Source organism: Bombus fervidus, chromosome 10 (assembly GCF_041682495.2).
Source record: "Bombus fervidus isolate BK054 chromosome 10, iyBomFerv1, whole genome shotgun sequence".
In the NCBI taxonomy this organism is placed as follows: Eukaryota; Metazoa; Arthropoda; class Insecta; order Hymenoptera; family Apidae; genus Bombus; species Bombus fervidus.
Genome location: NC_091526.1, coordinates 12,163,938 through 12,184,527, shown reverse-complemented (window position 1 = coordinate 12,184,527; position 20,590 = coordinate 12,163,938). Strand labels below are relative to the sequence as shown.

The 20,590-nt window shown below is 29.4% G+C and overlaps 3 protein-coding genes across 4 annotated transcripts; 1 reads left to right on the top strand and 2 right to left on the bottom strand.

The window, feature by feature from the left end:
- Positions 1–859: 859 nt before the first annotated feature.
- On the top strand, positions 860–17,508 carry Ago1 (protein argonaute-1). Of its 2 annotated transcripts, XM_072011748.1 has the most exons (13): positions 860–1,783; positions 3,962–4,078; positions 7,017–7,154; positions 7,662–7,942; positions 8,022–8,328; positions 8,405–8,627; positions 8,694–8,841; positions 11,033–11,296; positions 12,127–12,445; positions 12,722–13,073; positions 13,296–13,629; positions 13,714–13,913; positions 14,124–17,508. In XM_072011748.1, the coding sequence occupies exons 2-13, from the start codon at positions 3,967–3,969 to the stop codon at positions 14,230–14,232; spliced, it is 2,787 nt and encodes a 928-aa protein (XP_071867849.1). In that variant the 5' UTR covers positions 860–1,783; positions 3,962–3,966; the 3' UTR covers positions 14,233–17,508. The 2 variants fall into 2 exon arrangements, with proteins under 2 accessions (XP_071867849.1, XP_071867850.1); XM_072011749.1 differs by lacking the exons at positions 860–1,783; positions 3,962–4,078 and adding an exon at positions 5,530–5,785.
- Positions 2,412–3,052, bottom strand: LOC139991560 (uncharacterized). Its single transcript, XM_072011754.1, has one exon. The coding sequence runs from the start codon at positions 2,819–2,821 to the stop codon at positions 2,630–2,632; it is 192 nt and encodes a 63-aa protein (XP_071867855.1). The 5' UTR covers positions 2,822–3,052; the 3' UTR covers positions 2,412–2,629.
- Mrpl53 (mitochondrial ribosomal protein L53) lies at positions 3,186–5,231 on the bottom strand. Its single transcript, XM_072011753.1, has 3 exons — positions 5,021–5,231; positions 3,661–3,773; positions 3,186–3,441 (listed from the first exon to the last, which is right to left on the bottom strand). The coding sequence occupies exons 1-3, from the start codon at positions 5,164–5,166 to the stop codon at positions 3,248–3,250; spliced, it is 453 nt and encodes a 150-aa protein (XP_071867854.1). The 5' UTR covers positions 5,167–5,231; the 3' UTR covers positions 3,186–3,247.
- Positions 17,509–20,590: the final 3,082 nt, after the last annotated feature.

Here is a 20,590-nt window from a genome sequence, read left to right as displayed (position 1 = left end):
TTATTATATATAATATTATATACAGCTTAATTATATGTAACAAGTAAATAGATTTAAATGCCATTATATGTACATCATTGTTTGTAAACAAGTCCATGAGACAATGATACCTCATTCTATTTACTTGTTACAATCCTGACCACATGAGCATTCGCAATAACTGGTGAATCGAACAAGTAGTGGGGTCTTTCTCGCGGATGTTGATTACTGTTTCGGTGAATGTTGCCGAAAGTTTCCCGGTAAATTAATGAAAAACATAAGGCGTTCGTTATGCATAAAATATAAAAGTGCATTGAAATACTTTATAACAAAGATTACCGTACATCAGTATCGGTGTCATTGTAAAATAAGTGCGAGCATTACGATAAAATACTATTGTTTTATGTCTCTACTAACATAACAGAAATGAAGAGAGTGTAGAGTGTATGCGAGTGCGTTCAACATACTCACACAATCGGTATATTCGACATGTTCGTGTACAATGGCAACCTTGACACTTGGTGATCGTTTTTGGCGGCTTCGTTCCGTTCTTACTGAAATCGTGTTTGGTAGGATCGCGTCGTGAGTGAAAGCGGCGGTGGCCATTCTGTAAAATCTTGTAGAGTTTGGCAGTATCGAATCAGTAAAATATTTCGCGCTTCGTATTAACGATATTCCGTTATTGTGTTTGTTTTCGTGATTGCAATTTCGTTCGCTTTATAATTCTCGTGTAAACTTTGGTTCTATAAAGAAATACATCATATAACAAACCGCACCAAACATTTTGTGCACACATTGGAAATTGAGAAAAATAAACAATTAAGGTTAGACAATAGTAAAATTCTAACTAAATAAATTATACTATATTTAAGTGAAATACATGCTTCAAGAAAATTTTATTTGTTTGAAAATTTATATTTATTCATTTTTTCTTATAATATTTTTGTTTGATTGGTTCAACGACCTAATTTTTTTGTTGGACTGCCAGCAATGAAAACAAACTATGCTATGTAACTGTATATCAACACGTTGGGTATATGCGATCATGAATTGTATATACGTGTAAACATATGTGAAGGTTGAATGATTCTTATTTTCAAGTGAACTTAAAGAAAACAATGCATTTTAATCTTATGAAAGAAAAAAAAATGTAATCGATTCGCTAAATTACGCAGAAATTGTTCGAAACAACGGTAAAGTCTTTTTTCTCAATCTTCAGATAGAAAAACTTAAACAATGTTAATAAAAGTTTTGAACTATTCCACGTACGAAAATATTTCTATAAAATATTTACTTATCTACTCCTTAATTGCGTATTAAATACCAAATGTAGTTTATGCCTATATTCTTCGTATATTTTTTTGATAAATATGTTCGTATATAGCTGCATGCATATAAAACATTAATGTTTAAAAGCTACTTATTGTAGCATATAAACCATAGTTATTGAAATTTGCTGTAGATTTCAAGCACGATATAGTTTTACGGCACAATTTCTGTATATGTACATGTTTTCTTGTTTTGAAAATGTGCATTTATCGAAAATAATGCAAAAAATTAATTTTATATAACATGTATATTTTCACGTAGATAATTAATTATTGTCATGCATAATAAATTATTATTATATTTCATCACGGAAGATGTGTCTTTTATAGTGCTATATATAAAACTGTTACACAGTGCATAGACACTACCGTGAAGTTTCTAAAGAAGTATATAAAAAAATAATATTTATGTGAATTCGATAACAGTGTTTATCTATTCCGCATATTATAAATTGAATACTACTTCTATAAAACAGGTGAGTTTTTAAATTGATTATACGTACATTTAATCGCATATATATTTAAACATACGCGTGCGACGTAATAACGTTTTTATAACTATAAACATTCATGAAAAAGACTTTAATTTGCAAATAAATTTGTAAAGTTTTATATTAAATAGTTTTAGAATTAAAATCAATCTTAGTATTACAAAATAATACAATATCATGAATTAAAATTATAAAGTATCAATAAATATAAAAATAATTTCTTTTTATTTATAATATAATCCCAGTTACAACTAAAACTATATGATTATTAAAATATTAAATTCTTAAATTTAGTAATTCACCAATTATAAGCAATTACAAAATAAAACCAATAGTACAGTGTGTCCATAGTAAATCATAATGATTTATGAAATTGTTTGTAACTTATATTAAACATTACAATGATATTTTGTCCATTTTTTTTTTATTATTAAATATTAGATAACTTTTATTACATTGGAGATACAGATTATTTAATGTTCACTAAAATTACAAAAATACAATTATTAAAGCTTTGTATAAGCATCAATCTGATAAGTTGCATGATCAAAGCACAAAAGATTACATACGTAAAAGTAATTAATTAATGCTTTATGATAGAAAATAATACGACTACTAAATAAATGTTTCAAGTAATTGAAAGTACTTCAATATAACATTATATATTCTAATTTATTATAATATAATGTTATATTGTCTCACATTTACATATTATATAGAACATATAGAAAATTTTATTATTATAATGTAATGTTAATAAAATTTGGTAAATGTATTTGATGCCTTCTTTGTGAATATATATATAACGATATTTGAAACAACACTGTAAATTTATTCTACAGGTTTCAGTGTAATAAATCTAGAAAGAATGAATGCAACTAAAAATGTTCCTGCTACAAAGCAGGCAACAAAAATGTACCATGTTTCTTCATCAAATACATCTGTAAAAGCTGGAACCTGATTATAGAGAGTATCAATAAGTTTCATATTATAATTTTTGTTATTTGAAGTATGACTTGCCATTTTAGAAATGAATTATCGTGTAAAACGCAAAAATTCTGAGAACTGTAGAATTCAGATACCTTTCTTAAAGTATTTTCAGGAGGAAGAAAATTAAGCAATTAAACTGTATTGTTAAGAATTCCTTATGTGCTTTCTTGCAGACTTTCACATAAACAATTGTTTTATATTTAAATGCTTAACAAAAATATCAAAGTATAATTTTTAATAAATATATTATGATTAAGACTTTTATGAATTGACAATGTAGGTTTAATTTTCACTGTTATCCCACAAATAAAGTGAAATATGAGAACTGGACTGTTTTAAATAAATGGTAAAATTGATTCTGACATTTATTCTTTAAAGATTTTATTTTTTAACTTATACTCGTATTTATATTCAATTTTTTCTTTAATGCCTCATAATCAAATTAAATTGCCAATAAATTTATAAGAATAGTCCTCTATGTTTGCTTCCTCGCTTAATTTTCAATCCTTTCTTCTTTTTCTTTTTTAACCGTGTGCCTTCAACTTCAGCTTCAGATTCACGTGGAGCCAAAGGTGTGATATGTTTGTTGTAAAGTTCCAAAATATTTAAAGATGTCAAGTTTGCACCTTTGCATACTATTTTATCACCAGATACTAAAAGATACAGATGCAAGGATATAACATCAAATTTGTTTTAAAAAGATTTTATAATATTTAATTGTAATTTTAGTTACTGTAATTTAACATTAGTGAATTTACTCCACTTTTAGATAAACTTGTAAATTTTTTAATCCACATCTTTATTTTAAAAACAAAAGCGATATAAACTATTAATCTTATTTTTCTTAAGTAAAAAGATATTGTGATACTCACATAAATTGAATGTAATTATGGGTTCAGATAAATTAGATACAATGCATGGTTTTACCATACAACGTGGATTTGTTGCAATAATCTTTGGAGTTGTAATTTGAAATAAAAAATCTCTGCAAATACAATATATGTTTGTTATAATATGTAATATTAGATCACTAAATATATATTCTCTTTTAAGTCTATCTTTATATTTATAATTATGTTCATGCAATAGTTTAATAAGATAGCTTCTTTCTATCATCTTAGTTTTGATAATTCTTGCATTATCTTTTAATTTACTTGTTTATAATATTTTCAGGAAAAATGGCACAAATGAAACAACAACTACCACTTCAAATGCCAGATTTAAGTAGTCTTCGCATAACTACAGCTGTTTCCATGCTTGGTAAAGCATATGGATGTGGACAGTGTAGTGGTGAGTTTTTATTTTTGTAACTATAGAAGTAGAAACTTTTTAAAATAAAAGCAAGCATATATTTTGTGATAAATTTACATTTCAACAAGACTACTAAAATAAATTTTTATTAAAACTTGTAGTTATCGAGAATCTCATAAAACAAAAAATTAATTATACAAAGTAGAAAAATATTTTAAGTAGATATATTAGAGTTAAATAGGGGGAGCATAAATATTTATATATTATTCCATTATTTAAAAAATGAAATTCTGTCCTCCAATAGTTAATATTCAAATATTCAATAGTCTATCAATGATATAAAAAAGTACAACAATTAATAATAAATCAAATAGGTTTTATCGTCACCTTTAATAGTTCCGTAATATCTTAGCTGGAACACCCTGTATAACGCGTATGAAAATCAACTGTAACTTTTCAAATGTGTATAACAAGAAATTACACCACACGTTTGTTAAAATTCAATTCCAATATTTTACAGGCTACTTAATTTTCATATTATGCTTTTATTATATTATTGTAGCAACTTAATCATCAACGTTTTCTAAAAATACTGACATCGTCTGCTAGTTACTAGAAACTTCACGTTACACATGCGCAGGATATTGACGTCATTAAACTAACCAAACCTCTTACGAAGAGAAATGAAACATAATCGTTATTGAGGCAATATTTCTAATCTCAAAAAAAATGTTTTATTATGATAATAATATTCAAAACTTTCGCTGCATCTTTTAAATAAAAAGAGGAAATCACGTACTATGTATTAACAAGCCATACTATAAAAAGTATAGTATAGTAGATAAAATATTATAGATAAAAAGAATTTATAACTAACTACAGATTGTATACTGTTTATTATAAATTCAAGATAAAAATGCTACGTACTATGATCAAATTCCAGTGAAAGATATATAAGAAACAAAATTTTATTGAACTAACCTTGCCTCCAAAGCTTTATCATGAAAGGGATCAAACTTTATGTCGATTGATTTAACTGGTTTTAAAGTTAAATTTCTCAAGTGCTTCGCAATTGCAGATATTAATCCGGCAGAACGTGTACGAGTTCCATTGAAAGGAATCGACATTTCGGAAATCAAGCACGCAATCGCGTGTAGTATTATCACCAATAGTTACAATTCTAGGGGAAATAGTTTTGAATGCAGTGCTGCCAATATAATCAAAATTTATTTATCATTAGATTATAAGACAATTATAAAGTAAAATAATATGTTAAAATAAGTCAAAATATAGAAAACAAATTTTATATTGCTTTATATTGTTCGAGGTATTATATTTTTTAGCATTTTCGAAACACTGAAATGAAAGTATCAGGATGGTAATGTTACTAACATCCTATCTATTATTGATGTTGCATAAATTTCTTATATACTATATGTATATAGTTTTATAATATCTGTTAACATGTTTCTATTCAATGTGAAAAATTTAAATAATTTAAAAAAGAATGATGACGCCAAAAACTATTAACTATCGTTTTATTATCTATGCGCTGATTGGTTGAGATAAGATCAATCGGAATCAAGTTGGTGGCAGCCATTGCAAGAGGCAGTCTTGTTCGCAGTGTGTATTTTGGAGAAGTGTGTTGTGTGGTCAGTGGGTTTTGTGTTGAATTTTTTACTTATTTATTAGTGGTTATCTCGTATTTTTCATCGTCAGCAAAAAAAATGTATCCTGTAGGGCAGCGTGAGTATTATAACGTGTTTATTTCTTTTTATAACATTTCAAAATATTTTAAAATAGCCTTTTCTGCATTTCTAAGCAAGAACAGAATTTCATTACTTGACTAAATCTCATCCTTTGTTCCTGTTTGATTACCTCAAAGTGATGAGAATTCTTTTAATTCAAGCACGTGCTAACAAAATTCACCGTAGCAATAAGTTAAAGTTTAAGGAATCAAAGAAAATTTAAAATATGACCTCGAATGAACCTCGTTCAACAGGCACAATGTGTCGTCACTCTGATCCGTCAATGCACGGATAACGTATGAGCGCATATGTATATGCATCTAATACTGATGGTTTTTTTGTTATTTATAGTATTTTTAATGTATTATTTTAAGTATAATAATCCCGATGAAAAATGAAGGCTTTCCAATTTTTTGTATTGGTATAGACACACTTTTAAACTTAACTATTATTGTGTTATTGATATTTTCGGTTTCATTATTTTATAAAACATTCATAAATAATTTCTATGTGCATATTTGTAGTTTCTGTTATGTTATTTTCTCCTTGATTAACATTATATTTTTAGCTTATAGTATAACTTGTTTAATTCAACTAATCTATTCAACTAAATAGTGTAACAAGAAAGAAGACAATAAAATAATATTGAACTAAAATATTCTATATTGATATTCAAAAATAAATAAAATTCATTGTCATTTTTTCTTAGATTATTACTTTTTATTGATATATATTTTCTTTAATATATTAATTACAAGTCTTTATATATATTACATTATTATGGTGACTTGAGTATGCGTTATATAAAATATCACTTGTAATTATCATTTGCTTATGATTATTATGTAAAAAATATAAGTATATATGTAATAAATAACTAAAACAGGGATTTGAGGGAAGATCTTGAAAATGGTATTAACTGAATTAATTGTTTTATTAATTGTTTGTTAAATCAATTTTTATAATTTAATTATAATTCAGGGATATAATTATAACAGATATTGCTATAGCAAAGTATTTATTTATTGTAGTATATGTATATATCATATTATACTTAACTATTACTTTTTATATTTTGATAACTATGTAGTGTATCTTTACGTTTTTCAATTATTTTGTTACATGTATTTGTAACTGTTAGGATAAATATATAGAAATAGTTATTTATGTATTCGTTTACATGCATTAGATATGTATGAAAAATATATAAATTTACTACTTTATTTCAGCTCCTCCACCTGGACCCACAACAAGTACTTCTGTTGGTGCATCTGGAGCAACTGGCAGTAATGTTGTAGCTCCAGGTTCTTTAGGACTTGTTGCCACACAACAAACACACACTCCTCCTCAACCTCCTGAACTGCCAAGTAAGTTTTTAAAAACTATTTCATATATAATGAAAAAGAATATATGACACTGGCATGATAGTATAAATATTTTATAATAATTTTGCTTTTAATTATTCAATAATATATGAATTTTGTTTCTTGTTACTAATTTTCCATACTTTTTATTATAAAATTAAAACCACTTATTAAATTTTTATATAAAATTTCTTTAAAATGCAATATTTTTATTAAATGTATGATATTATAAAAATTGGTAACAATATAATTCTTGGGGGAAAAAAAAAGACAAAGCTATATAATTGTGAGAAAATTTATAACATGTGTATATTAAAACCTGTATAGATAATAATCTAAAAAATATTCAAATGAATCCCTCAGCTAAAAAATTTTATGTAAAGAATATTTTCATATTTTCAATGGAAATGAAAATAATATATTTAGGTCATATATACTACATGTTATGGATTAACAAGTTAATAAGTTATGTATTTTGGTGTGTAAATAATTTAAAATATATATTTGCAGTGTTTTCATGTCCTCGAAGACCAAACATAGGACGTGAAGGCAGACAAATTACATTAAGAGCTAATCACTTCCAAATAACAATGCCACGTGGTTATGTGCACCATTATGATATTAATATCCAACCTGATAAATGTCCTCGTAAAGTTAATAGGGAAATAATAGAAACAATGGTTCATGCATATAGTAAAATATTTGGAACTCTTAAACCCGTATTCGATGGCAGGAATAATTTATATACAAGGGACCCCTTGCCTATCGGTACTGACAAAATAGAATTAGAAGTAAGTACAATGCATAATAAAATATATATACAGACTTCTTTTTTAAAGTTTATTTTCTAATAATAGATACACTTTTTAGGTAACACTGCCTGGCGAAGGTAAAGATAGAGTTTTTAGAGTGGTAATAAAGTGGCTGGCTCAAGTTTCACTGTTTGCTTTAGAAGAAGCTTTAGAAGGGCGTACAAGACAAATCCCATATGACGCTATACTTGCTTTAGATGTTGTAATGAGGCATTTACCATCTATGACATATACTCCAGTAGGTAGATCATTCTTTAGTACACCAGATGGATATTACCATCCATTAGGTGGTGGTAGAGAAGTTTGGTTTGGTTTTCATCAATCTGTTAGGCCATCCCAATGGAAAATGATGCTAAACATTGATGGTAAATATATAAGTTAGAATAAAATATAAAATAAATGTTGTATTCATTTCTTATGTGTATGTTACTTACTTTACAGTTTCTGCAACTGCATTTTATAAGGCACAACCTGTCATAGAATTTATGTGTGAAGTATTAGACATTCGAGACATAGGTGATCAAAAGAGACCCTTAACAGATTCTCAACGAGTGAAATTTACCAAAGAAATTAAAGGACTTAAAATTGAAATCACACACTGTGGGACAATGAGGCGAAAATATAGAGTGTGTAATGTTACGCGTAAACCTGCTCAAATGCAATCGTAAGTATACATAAAAGCAATTTGTAATGTTATTTTAAACACATATAACATTTATGAAAATTTTAGATTCCCATTACAATTAGAAAATGGACAAACAGTCGAGTGCACGGTTGCAAAATACTTCTTAGACAAATATAAAATGAAATTGCGACATCCATATCTTCCATGCCTCCAAGTTGGACAAGAACATAAACATACATATTTGCCACTTGAGGTTTGTTGATTCTAGTATTATTTTTTTATTTTTATTTATTTATTCTTAGTCCGTGCCTTCCGGCTTTGGACGAATTTTCGGTTTTACATCTTTTGTCTAGTCACGCTTTTACATTTTCTCTTATATCTAAACTTTACACTCTTTTCTTATGTGTCTATCTCCCCTCTTATCTATTCTATTATATTGAACTCCGCTGTGTAACTTATTTCTAAGACTATTGCTTGCTGTGCTTCCTTATTGCCGTTCCTCCCCGTCTTGTAATGCCCTTCTCTTCTCCATTATTTCTTTCAGATCCCTTATTCCTTCTCCTGTCTCGTTTAATATTTTCTCTGTTTCCTTTGTCCCTCCCGTTATTTCGCATTTTTCTATTACGTGTCTCAGGTCATCTTCTTTCCTTTTACACAGTCTGCTTCTTTTTTCTCCTTCTTCTTTCCATTATTCCCTTGCTTTGGTCTCGTTTTCGCATCTAAATCTTACCAGAATTTTTCTGTCCTTGTATCTGTCTTGTCGTTGTATATTATTTTTCTTTCAACTATATTATCACTTATTTCTTTATATTCTATTTCTTTTAGTTCTTTATTTATACCCGTTATTATTCCCCCCTTTGCTCTTCCTTTTTTTCTTACTCTCTTTGCTGCCCTGCATTTCCAGTCGAATTCTTTCGGTAGTCTATATTTTAGCTTTTCCTATTTGCCTTCCTCTATCCATGTTTCCGTGAGTCCGATCACGTCGAATGTCTTCAGATATTTCGACACCTCCATGTCCTTACTTGTTAGCCCCTCTATATTCCAGAAGCACATTTTCATCCCCTTTGTAGCGCGCACCCCCCCCCCCGCTCTTTCTCCTCTTTTTTCATTTTTCTTCCCCTCTCTTTCTTTTTTCCTCCAGTCTCTCTTCGTTTTCGTTCCACCTATACCATTTGTTTTCTATTTTTAGTTTTTTGTATCCAATCTTTACATATTCTCTCTTTTTCTTTCTTTCTCTGGCTACCTTTCTTATGTGTTGCTGTATTTCCCTTTCTTTTCTTGTCAGGTCGTCGTCTATATATATCTCCTTTTCCAATTTGCTTTTTTCCTTCATTATCCTTCTTTTTTCCTCCATTGATTTCATTGTCGCTACTATTATTGCGTTCTTGCCCCCCACCTTTATCGTATGTGCTTTTTCTATTTCTACCCCTACCCTCATTTTTTCGTTTATGATCTCCTTTACTGTTTCTTCATTGCTTTCTTCGTTCCAGTCCACTCTTTTGATTACTATATTTCTTCTTCTTTTCCCTCTCTCTGTCCTGTCCTGTTCCTCCTCAATTCTTCTGATTCTACGCAATAATTATTTCCTTTCCTTTCCTAATCTCCTTTCTCTTTGTCTCTCTCTCTTTCTCTTCTTTCTCTTTCCTCTTTCATTTCCCTCTTCAGCCTCTCCGCTTGTTTTTCGAATATATTTTTTATTTCCTTGATCATTGCTTCGAATCCTCTTTCCATTTTCTCTATTTTTTCCATCATTGCTGTGGCGGCACTCGACATCAACTAGTACCGGACGATGATTAACGCCTTTGGTTACGAACATTCGGGATTCGGGTTCGAATCGCGGCGCTCGTAATCCGATATTTTCCTTCCTCGATAAATAAATTAGAAGAAAATACAGTAGTACCCTAGGCAGCGGCATCTACAGCCAGTAACTACAACTATCACGGCCTATTCGCCTCACTGCCTCCATTCCTTTCTCTCTGGCTGGTATCTCTATTTCTGTTGAGCTGTGTCTGTCCAGTGTATTATTGAAGTCTGCCTTATTTCCTGCCTTACTAATGTTCTGTGATCTTCCACTGTTTGTCGCCATCTGCCGTTTGCCTACCTTACTTTTTGCCGCTTTTCTGGCCTAATCTCTTCTTTTCTAGTTTTTCTTATTTGTAGCTCACTCTCGTTCTTGACTTCTTTTTCACTTTTCTTTTGCCTTCTCCTCGTATGTTCACTTATTATTTACCCTTCTTCGTGCTTCTTTATGCTTCCTTTTCCCTTTTTCTCTTCACACTTCACTTTTTCCACAGATCTCTCCGTCCGCGTACCACCCTCACTCTGACTCGAACCGAACTCCTGATTCTAGTATTTAGATCTCTTTTTGATCCTTAAAGTTATGTCTTTTTTTCCAAGGAGTATAGTGTAAATAATTTTGAAGTTTCATTTATATGTATTGTTAGGTGTGCAATATTGTTGCTGGGCAACGTTGTATCAAAAAATTGACTGATATGCAGACCTCTACTATGATAAAAGCTACAGCCCGGTCTGCTCCAGATCGTGAACGAGAAATAAATAACTTAGTTAGAAGAGCTGACTTTAATAATGATTCATATGTTCAAGAGTTTGGTCTGACAATATCAAACAATATGATGGAAGTTAGGGGTCGTGTTTTGCCTCCACCCAAGCTACAGTATGGAGGGCGCGTAAGTTCCCTCAGTGGACAGGTGAGAAACTTCCAACTCAATCAGTCAGGTCTAGCCAAATCACACATTTGCAGAGGCTCTTGTATTATTTTTGGTAGAAATATATTTTTTGCAGTGCTGTATATTATAGTGTTGTTAATTATAATGTATTTTTCCCATTTGAAGATACATGAATAATATTTTTGCAATCATGATTTAGTTTAAAATTTTTGTTTTAGAATAGCTTAAATCTTTTTCTGAGATCTATATATTTTTTTTATTAAAACAAAAATCTTAATAAATACGACTTTATATAATAGAATGAGATTTTTTCTAAGATAATAATACATTTGGCCTTAAACTTTTTTATTTTAAATACATTAAAAAATTAATTAAAAGTTGCCAAATGAATGCATCGGTTCTAGACCTGGTTGATTTTGATATATGGACTGTCATTGTAATGGAAATAAATTATTTTTATAAAATCAACAAAAATAGTCCAGTAATAATTTCAGATATTATTTCATCCTACGAAGAAAAAAATTCATTCCTTATATATAATTTGCATTACATTTACAGTTCATTATCACTATATATTGTCTGATGCTATCAGTTTTGTTCCATGCAGTAGTGAAATGAAGTGGATTGTTATTTATTTTGATTTTTTGTTGTGAAACTTTAAAGCATTTATTTGTGTTATTTTATAATTACTGTTTATATAATTTTTGTGGTAAGAAGAGATAAATATATGGAAGAGTAATGATTGCATGGATTGTATAGAAAACTGGTGCATCTTGTTTATTTATTATGATTCAAAGTATTCATCATGATATCTAATGATATATTTCATCTTGTTTTTTTCCTTTTTAAAGACAAAGCAGCAGGCTATACCTAATGGTGGTGTTTGGGATATGCGAGGCAAACAATTTTTCACAGGTGTGGAAATTAGAGTTTGGGCAATTGCTTGTTTCGCTCCACAAAGAACTGTACGCGATGACGCGATACGTAATTTTATAGCACAATTACAAAGAATAAGCAATGATGCTGGGATGCCAATTATTGGGCAACCATGTTTTTGTAAATATGCTACTGGGCCAGATCAAGTAGAGCCCATGTTTAGATATCTAAAAGCGACATTTTCATCATTACAACTTGTTTGTGTTATATTACCTGGAAAAACACCTGTATATGGTAAGTATGTATATATATATATATTATATATCATATATTAATTTTATCATTATTATTAATATATATATAGTAATTATATATATATTATATTTCATTAATAGCTAGTATAATGTGATGAAAAATTTATATAATTTTATAATGTAGTAAATTAATCATATATAGTACAATAAATAACATTGGAGGTTGTTACAACGTAAAATGTATGTTTTGCATTATGTGAAATTCTACAGTATTGATAACATATTGGTCTACATATGTTGCATACTCTGCTTACAGCTGAAGTCAAAAGAGTAGGAGATACATTATTGGGTATGGCAACACAGTGTGTGCAAGCAAAAAATGTTAATAAAACGTCACCACAGACGTTGTCGAATCTATGTTTGAAAATTAACGTAAAATTAGGTGGTATTAATAGTATTCTAGTACCCACTATCAGACCGAAAGTGTTTGATGAACCTGTTATATTTTTTGGAGCTGATGTGACTCATCCTCCTGCTGGAGATAATAAAAAGCCTAGCATAGCGGCAGTAGTTGCTAGTATGGATGCTCATCCATCTCGGTACGCAGCTACTGTTAGAGTTCAACAACATAGACAAGAAATTATTCAGGAACTTAGTTCAATGGTGAGGTAAGTAAATTGTTATAATTTTTAAATAATACACGTTTATTTACTTTTTAAGCTCTTATAAAATGTTCATATAAAAAATATTATATTAAGTAAACAAATATTTTGTGCAAATTGAATGTTTACTTTTTTCCATATACATATAAATACAAAACATATTTTGTAAATACGTTTTGTCATATATTATTTTTAATTAATAACGGCGAAATATTATTTCTTTTTAAGGGAACTCCTTCTTATGTTCTATAAAAGCACTGGTGGATATAAACCACTTAGGATAATTCTTTATCGCGATGGTGTCTCAGAAGGTCAATTTCTTCATGTTTTACAACACGAGTTAACTGCCATTCGAGAAGCTTGTATTAAACTTGAAGCTGAGTATAGACCTGGAATAACATTTGTTGTAGTCCAGAAGAGACATCACACTCGCCTATTTTGTTCGGAAAAAAGAGATCAAAGTGGTAAAAGCGGGAATATACCAGCCGGTACAACAGTCGATGTCTGTATAACGCATCCAACTGAATTTGACTTCTATTTATGTAGTCACCAAGGCATCCAGGTAAACTTTAGAACTCTTGATCAAATCTTTTTCTTTGTTTGTTTCAGTTGATCCAGATATTACATTTATTTGTATTTATTGTAGGGCACGTCTCGACCATCACATTATCACGTTTTATGGGATGATAATCGTTTTGAAAGTGATGAATTACAATCTCTAACGTATCAATTATGTCACACGTATGTCAGATGTACGAGATCTGTTAGTATACCTGCACCAGCATATTATGCTCATCTCGTAGCATTCCGAGCCAGATATCATTTGGTAGAAAAAGAGCATGATAGGTACATAAAATTTTATATTGATATTATATAAAATCTTCTTTTTAAACTAAGGCGAAATATCAATTTGCTGCATTAAAAAATGATAATATAAAATTAAACATGCCAACTGTTATAAGACGTAGTATATAGTTAAAGATTCTGAAGATAATAAATTAATCACATATGTGTTACCATTCGTTACCAACATGAATCTTCATTTTTTAATTTCAGTGGAGAGGGATCTCATCAATCTGGCTGTAGCGAAGACAGAACACCAGGTGCAATGGCAAGAGCTATCACAGTTCATGCAAACACAAAGCGGGTTATGTACTTTGCATAATTCTTCTTTGAATTTTTCTTAGACACATAAGCAAAATAGTAAAAATAATAAAAATGATACCATAAAATGATGATGGTCAGCATATCTTACGCGTTGATATTTTTAGACTGCTTGAAATGCTAGACAATCTTCTTGAGTGGTCAACTTTTTTGCTTACTTTTATAATCAAATAAATCTGTCTAATACCTAAAAATATGTTGAACAATTTTATATTAAGCTTTTTTTTCTTATTTTTTTTTATTTAATATATTGTCGACTAGGTTTTGGACAGATTTTTAAACACGTTAGGAAGTAGGTATTAAACGAGGTGCTTTTAGTTAATCATGTTTTAGATTGATGCAGCTTCACTGTCGGATCGTTTCGCGATAAAAACCACATGAACGAATAATTTAAGAATCCGTGCTGCCGTGGATATTACGCTTATTTTTTTTTTCTTTTTTTTTTTAAGAGGTTGAATTTCCTCTAGCATTTGTATGATGCAAAAAGATCATATTATAATATAAATTCACGATTGTATAAATCGCTTCTGCAAGACTGTTATCTTGTTGTTTATATACAATTGTCATTTGTATCAGTCATTTTTTGTAAGAAGGAAAAACAAAAAGGATGTGGACTTTCAAGTCACACGACGATAAAATATTGGCATGTAAAATCTATTTTGCTTTAGCATATTCGTTATTATGCTTATGAGACTATGTTCTTTACAAATAACATACTTATCATATCTATCATATTTATCATAAGCATTAAAAAATTTGGCCACATCAAGCAATGATTTGTCAATAGGGAGATACAAATAAATAAAATTTGTAAATGTTAATTGTGAAGGTCTCCGAGTCAATGGCCAAAATATGTTAAGAATCTTTACTAAAATCCAAAGTTGTGGCAAGTTGATAAAACATAGTGTTATGTAATATGTTTAGTCTCATAAAGAACATCGTGCCACATTTGCTAAATAATATCTTTTGTATGACTTAAACTTGAATGAAACTAAATTTAATGTCATTTTTGGGATTGTTTAGAATATCTAAAAGATTGACCTATATACAAACACAGATCAAGAATTTCTCATGTGACTAAGAAAAACTTCAAATGAATGATATGTAATTAAGAGTTTGTTCTTCATAATAATAAGTAGGATAAAATATGGTTTGATCATTGAATTATTATTATGTAAAAGAATAGTATGTTGCACATACAAACAATTTAACGTTATCAACCGAAAATCCAGAGACGCATATTTTATTCTTCTTTTTTTTTTTTTAGTTGCACAGACATTATTCTTTGTATGTGAAGCAAGAATTATTGCGTAGCTTGAACTGTGGTAGTACTTTATTCATATCGACGAAGGTAAATGAATACCTTCTATCTGTATGTTTGAAATATGAAACATCTCTTCAAGCAAGGCAAGTACTTTTAAATGAAATCTATATGGCATTAGATCTTGGTTGATGGTGATTCTTTATTGGCACAGAAAATGACTTGATTAAGAATAGAATAAGGTAATTTAATAAATGCAAAGTTATTCAGAATATAACGTAAAATTATTAGGATAAGCTTTATTTTATTTATCGTGTAACGTGAGTTTTAAGGTCCTCGAGTTTTTATTTAAAAAAATTCATCATTCATGATTCATATGCAAATGAACTATGCAAATGGAACAATAATCTTAATCGAAACAATAATTGTGTTAAGAGCCTTGCAAGTAACTACAATGTAGAGGCAATAGATAGGATAATGAAGCGTATAAGTATGTATTGACGTGCCCACAAATCGTTTATCATATACCGTTAGAATCATTAATACACTAGTAAAATTTTTGATAATTTTCGTTGTTTTAAATATAACGCAGGTGATTCTTTAAAATGATAATTTAATTTTATTTAACATAGAACAGTATTAATAACATTTAAACATCATATCATTGCATGATGAAGCAAATTATAAAATCGTGAAAACTTGTTAAAGATTTTTAACAAATATCCGAGATAGAGTTCTACAAATTTTATTTAATGTAGGAGCCAATTTATAAATAGACAATAAATACAAAAATTCTACTCTAACGTTTGGTATTTTAATAGAGATCTCAAAACTCAAGAGGAGAAAAATCATTCCGAAAATATTAATCATTGCAATTGCAATTTGGATAATAGAGTAGATTAGCACCTGAAATTTGTAGAACTTTGTGCATTAATGATTCTAATTTTAGATTTACAAGCGATACAATGTTAATATTATCTCGGAAAGTATGAAAAGGACCTTAATCTATCAATAATATTTATTCTAATTATAAATTTAAGTCTATACCGTAGGTTATCACTTGTAATCATAATGTTTAATGCCTAGTTTCTGACTTTATGACAGATTAGGTAACTTGTTAAATATGATTTGATTATGAGTAAAGGTCTGAATATAATCTTTGAACGTTCACAATGATAGTTCAGTGGTTGAATTAGTTCCAAGCAATTAAAGGCAGCGGATAAACAGAAGCAAATAATAAAATCAGTATAGAAAGTAAAAGAGAAGTTGCGAGTTCTGACTAACGGAAAGAAAATAAATTTATTATTCTCACGGGTGTGAAAATACCAAAATATAGAACGTGAAAAGCTTAAATATTAATGAATTACGAATCGATTTGAATCGTAATAAGGCCATATGGACTTTTTAGATTTAAGTCAATTTAAGTGCTGCAAAACGTTGCAGTGTAAATATAATCGGTGCGCAAGTAAATACCAAAATTGACATCGATGAAGTAAAAGATCAAAAGTAAAGCATTCATCATCATTTATAGTTCGTAGTTCAAAGTAAAGTATTTGTCATTTTATTATTCACATTTCGTATCTCGATCTAAGCGATCCTTTCTAACGAGATTCTTTTCTTATGGGCTTGCGCTGACATTTGATATTTTCCTGCGCCCGATCAAGAACTAGCCTACATTTGTAAATATACCTCAGTAATTTATCCATACATCACTATCCCATTTAGTAAATAATGCTCGGTGGGCGACAGGTGGAACGTTAAGAACGATTTTTGTAATTTTTATTTTAACAAGATGAATTCAGATATTAGTTATACATTGTTTATCGATCTTTTAAATCTGATATAAAATAGAATGTTACATTAAAATAAATAATATCTCGATCAAAATCCAATTTTCATAACGTACATAAATTTACGCAACGTGTTGTAAACTTGCACTTTGAAGAAATCACGAGGCAATTTAGAAAAGACAGACAGGTTTATTAAATGATCTTTACTTAGTATATAATAAAATAACCGAGTCTATTCACAAAACAAGAATTTACTTCCTATCACGAGTCCCAAACATTGTAAGATAAGGCAAATAATTTATATTTGTATACCTACGATATATATATGTGTATATATATATATATACATATGCATATATATGTATATACATCTACGTATACACACATATATATATACATATATATATATATATATATGCATATGAGAAGATTAATTGTACCGCATTTGTTAACAAATGCCATGTGCAAAGAATAGATATGAATTATACAACAACACCAGGAGTAAGATGACGATAAATATCCTTGTATTTCGAAGAGCTTTACAGGTTACATCGTAATCAATTGTATTTGCAAGTGATCGATTTTCGTGATCTATTATCGTGACTTTCGTGATTTCGTATATATAATTAATAAGCTGTATCGTCTTTAAAAAAAGATATGTCTTTATCTTGTTCTCAAAGGATCGTCGTAATCGTCAGTGTTTTTAAGTGGCGTTTAACGATAAACTTAATAAAAATTAAGCAAGTTCGATTTCGATAAATTATGAATTATCGATACCATTGAATGTTTATCAAATCATTTTACAGTGTAAATATTCGTTATCGATCCCACTGTACCATTATCTCTGCACAAAATCATGTAGGTAAATTGTGATTCTTTCTTTTAGCCTTTGTAACTCGCAAAGCGCCACCAAAGACCTTGACGTTGTAATATTATGATTTTCAACAAATATTACTTAGGTTTACGATAAAGGGAAAAAAAATTGTATTAACCAGATTAGCACGATGTTAAACGGATATTGGTCAACTTCCAGGAAATGCAAATAATTCAACTTGCAATACGGTCTTAAGAAAATAGAAATTAGGGTGTATAGGGACGAACAGAGATATTAGTACGGGCAATACAGAACTGTGTATAAATAATGAAAAACTATTATCTCGTTTTTAAAACGTTTCTAAATTAAATATTTTACCAACTTCTTATCTTACTTGAATGTCTTCGATACTGATCATACTGTTATTAAAAACAGTATGATATACATTGGTAACTATTTGCACCGAAGCAAGAACCTATATTAACACTTTTATGGTTTTACATCGTAAATTGTTAAATTAATTTGCTTTTATATTTTGTGTTATATACGTTACATTTTTAATTATTTCTTAAACCGTCAAACATCGGATGTATTTTATAAATAATTATCTATCGTACTATATGTATGATAAGATCGTTCTTGAAACTACATGTCATTATGTCATTTTTCTAAACGTGGTTGTACTATTGTTTTAGTCTTTTTCTCTAATTTACATCAAAGATATTTGGTAATGTTTAGATTCGTAACGTTGAAAATATGAATTCTCTTTTAAATCTCATTCTTTTATGTTTCTATACGAAATACGATATATTTCCAACATAGACAGTCCAAAACAGTCCAAGACAGTCCATAGACATTCGTATAATACACAAAGAAGTTGTATAATATTTTTCCAATACTTTTTATTTGCTTCTCCTACGAGGTTCCAACCACTAGCCGTTATCCTTTTCTTTGTGAAAATGTTAAAACTTTATCATAGCATAAGTTTACTTCGCTTAAGCACTCGAAAAACATACACGTGTGAAGGTGCTTAGGGGTATAAATGACAAAAAAATATTAGCTTTAAGAATGTCAGCACCCCGAACAAATTCAGTGATGGCGTTCCCAATGAATTTTACGATTCATCATAATATAGTATCGTAGTTTTAGGGTTGTCTAATTAAATCCGTTTTAAAATGCGAATATGAGTATCGCATGAATAACCATACTGAGATAAGAGGGTAACCGAGTAACAATGATGATTAATGACAATGATAATAATTAGCCGACTGTAAAAGTAACGCTTTATAGGCTAAGCTAACTTGTATAATTTCTTGTTGAGCGTGCTCTGATTTCTTGTCTACACGCGCTTCTTCGTCAGTGATCTCAGAGGATGTTTGCGCACCTTCTATTACGTTGCTATGTTTTTAAGCACGAGCTCTCTTTAACCCTTTCGTACCAGTGAGCTCGAGCACCTTAATTACTGTAAGGAAAGGTTTATGCAAATTTGTGATTTCAAAGTAATGTAAATTGCGATTAAATACGTTTGCCGTTTGTAGGAAGCCTCTCGGACGACTTTAATTCTATCGTTACAAGAATATCGATAGTTTGCAAATTCCTTTAACCGTATCAGCGATCAATGTTTCATATCCACGCTTAATATTATCATCGATCGTATCGATGGGAAACCGATTTCTGGAAATTTCATGAGATTTGTTAATTTTTTAACTTTCACGAAAGTTGATTCAACCGTTTTAACTAAAAGCACGTTTAGTTAACAAATTTTCTCTTACGAATAATTCCGATTATCGAAAAAGGATTGTTCTTTTTTGATGATATTTTCATTTGCACATTCACTTAAACATATAACGAGTACAAGAGTTTCTTTTGCAACTTAAAAGCTTTCTTTTCTGCAAGCTTTATATATAATGCGATCTATCGACTAAAATGGAAATAGCATTTATTATCGTGTCAATCCAGTCTAGTGATTTGTTGTAATATTCGATGAACGTTTTATACATATAATTTTCGATGAACAACTAATTTTGTAAGTTGACTAGAAACAGCGTCTTTAATCAATACCTATATCTATATAGCTAGTGAAAAATTGTGCGATGAGACGTTAAAATTACGAATGAATAAATCAGAAGAGTGTAAAAGTAGCGACGTTGAGCGCATCTAAACTACAATTGGTGGCTTTCTCGAAGGGTATCGTCGACGAGCAAGCAATGTAAATAAAAGAAATAAAAAGATGGTAAAGGCGACGCGATGGTCGGAACTTTGAGTCGTCAAAGTCCATGATAGATGCCAATTGTAGCCAAGACGTGACATCAACCACTTATTTTCGAAGTTTTTATTTAAAATTTTTATCGACTAACATTTTATGCGAACTATTTTAGTTTTTTTTTTTTTTTTTTCTTTTCTTTTTAAATACCGAGAGCGTGAAAGCGAGGAAAATGTTCGAATACTACTGTACCTGTTGGATTTTGGAAAAAGAAAAAAAAAAAGATACAAA

Coding starts and splice junctions, on each gene's coding strand:
- LOC139991560 (XM_072011754.1), bottom strand. CDS start 2,821: ATGGCAAGTCATACTTCAAATAACAAAAATTATAATATGAAACTTATT.
- Mrpl53 (XM_072011753.1), bottom strand. CDS start 5,166: ATGTCGATTCCTTTCAATGGAACTCGTACACGTTCTGCCGGATTAATA. Junction 3,774..5,020: donor GATAAAGCTTTGGAGGCAAG/GTTAGTTCAATA, acceptor TTGTATTTGCAG/AGATTTTTTATTTCAAATTA. Junction 3,442..3,660: donor CATAATTACATTCAATTTAT/GTGAGTATCACA, acceptor TGTATCTTTTAG/TATCTGGTGATAAAATAGTA.
- Ago1 (XM_072011748.1), top strand. CDS start 3,967: ATGGCACAAATGAAACAACAACTACCACTTCAAATGCCAGATTTAAGT. Junction 11,297..12,126: donor TAAGTTCCCTCAGTGGACAG/GTGAGAAACTTC, acceptor TCCTTTTTAAAG/ACAAAGCAGCAGGCTATACC. Junction 12,446..12,721: donor TGGAAAAACACCTGTATATG/GTAAGTATGTAT, acceptor CTCTGCTTACAG/CTGAAGTCAAAAGAGTAGGA.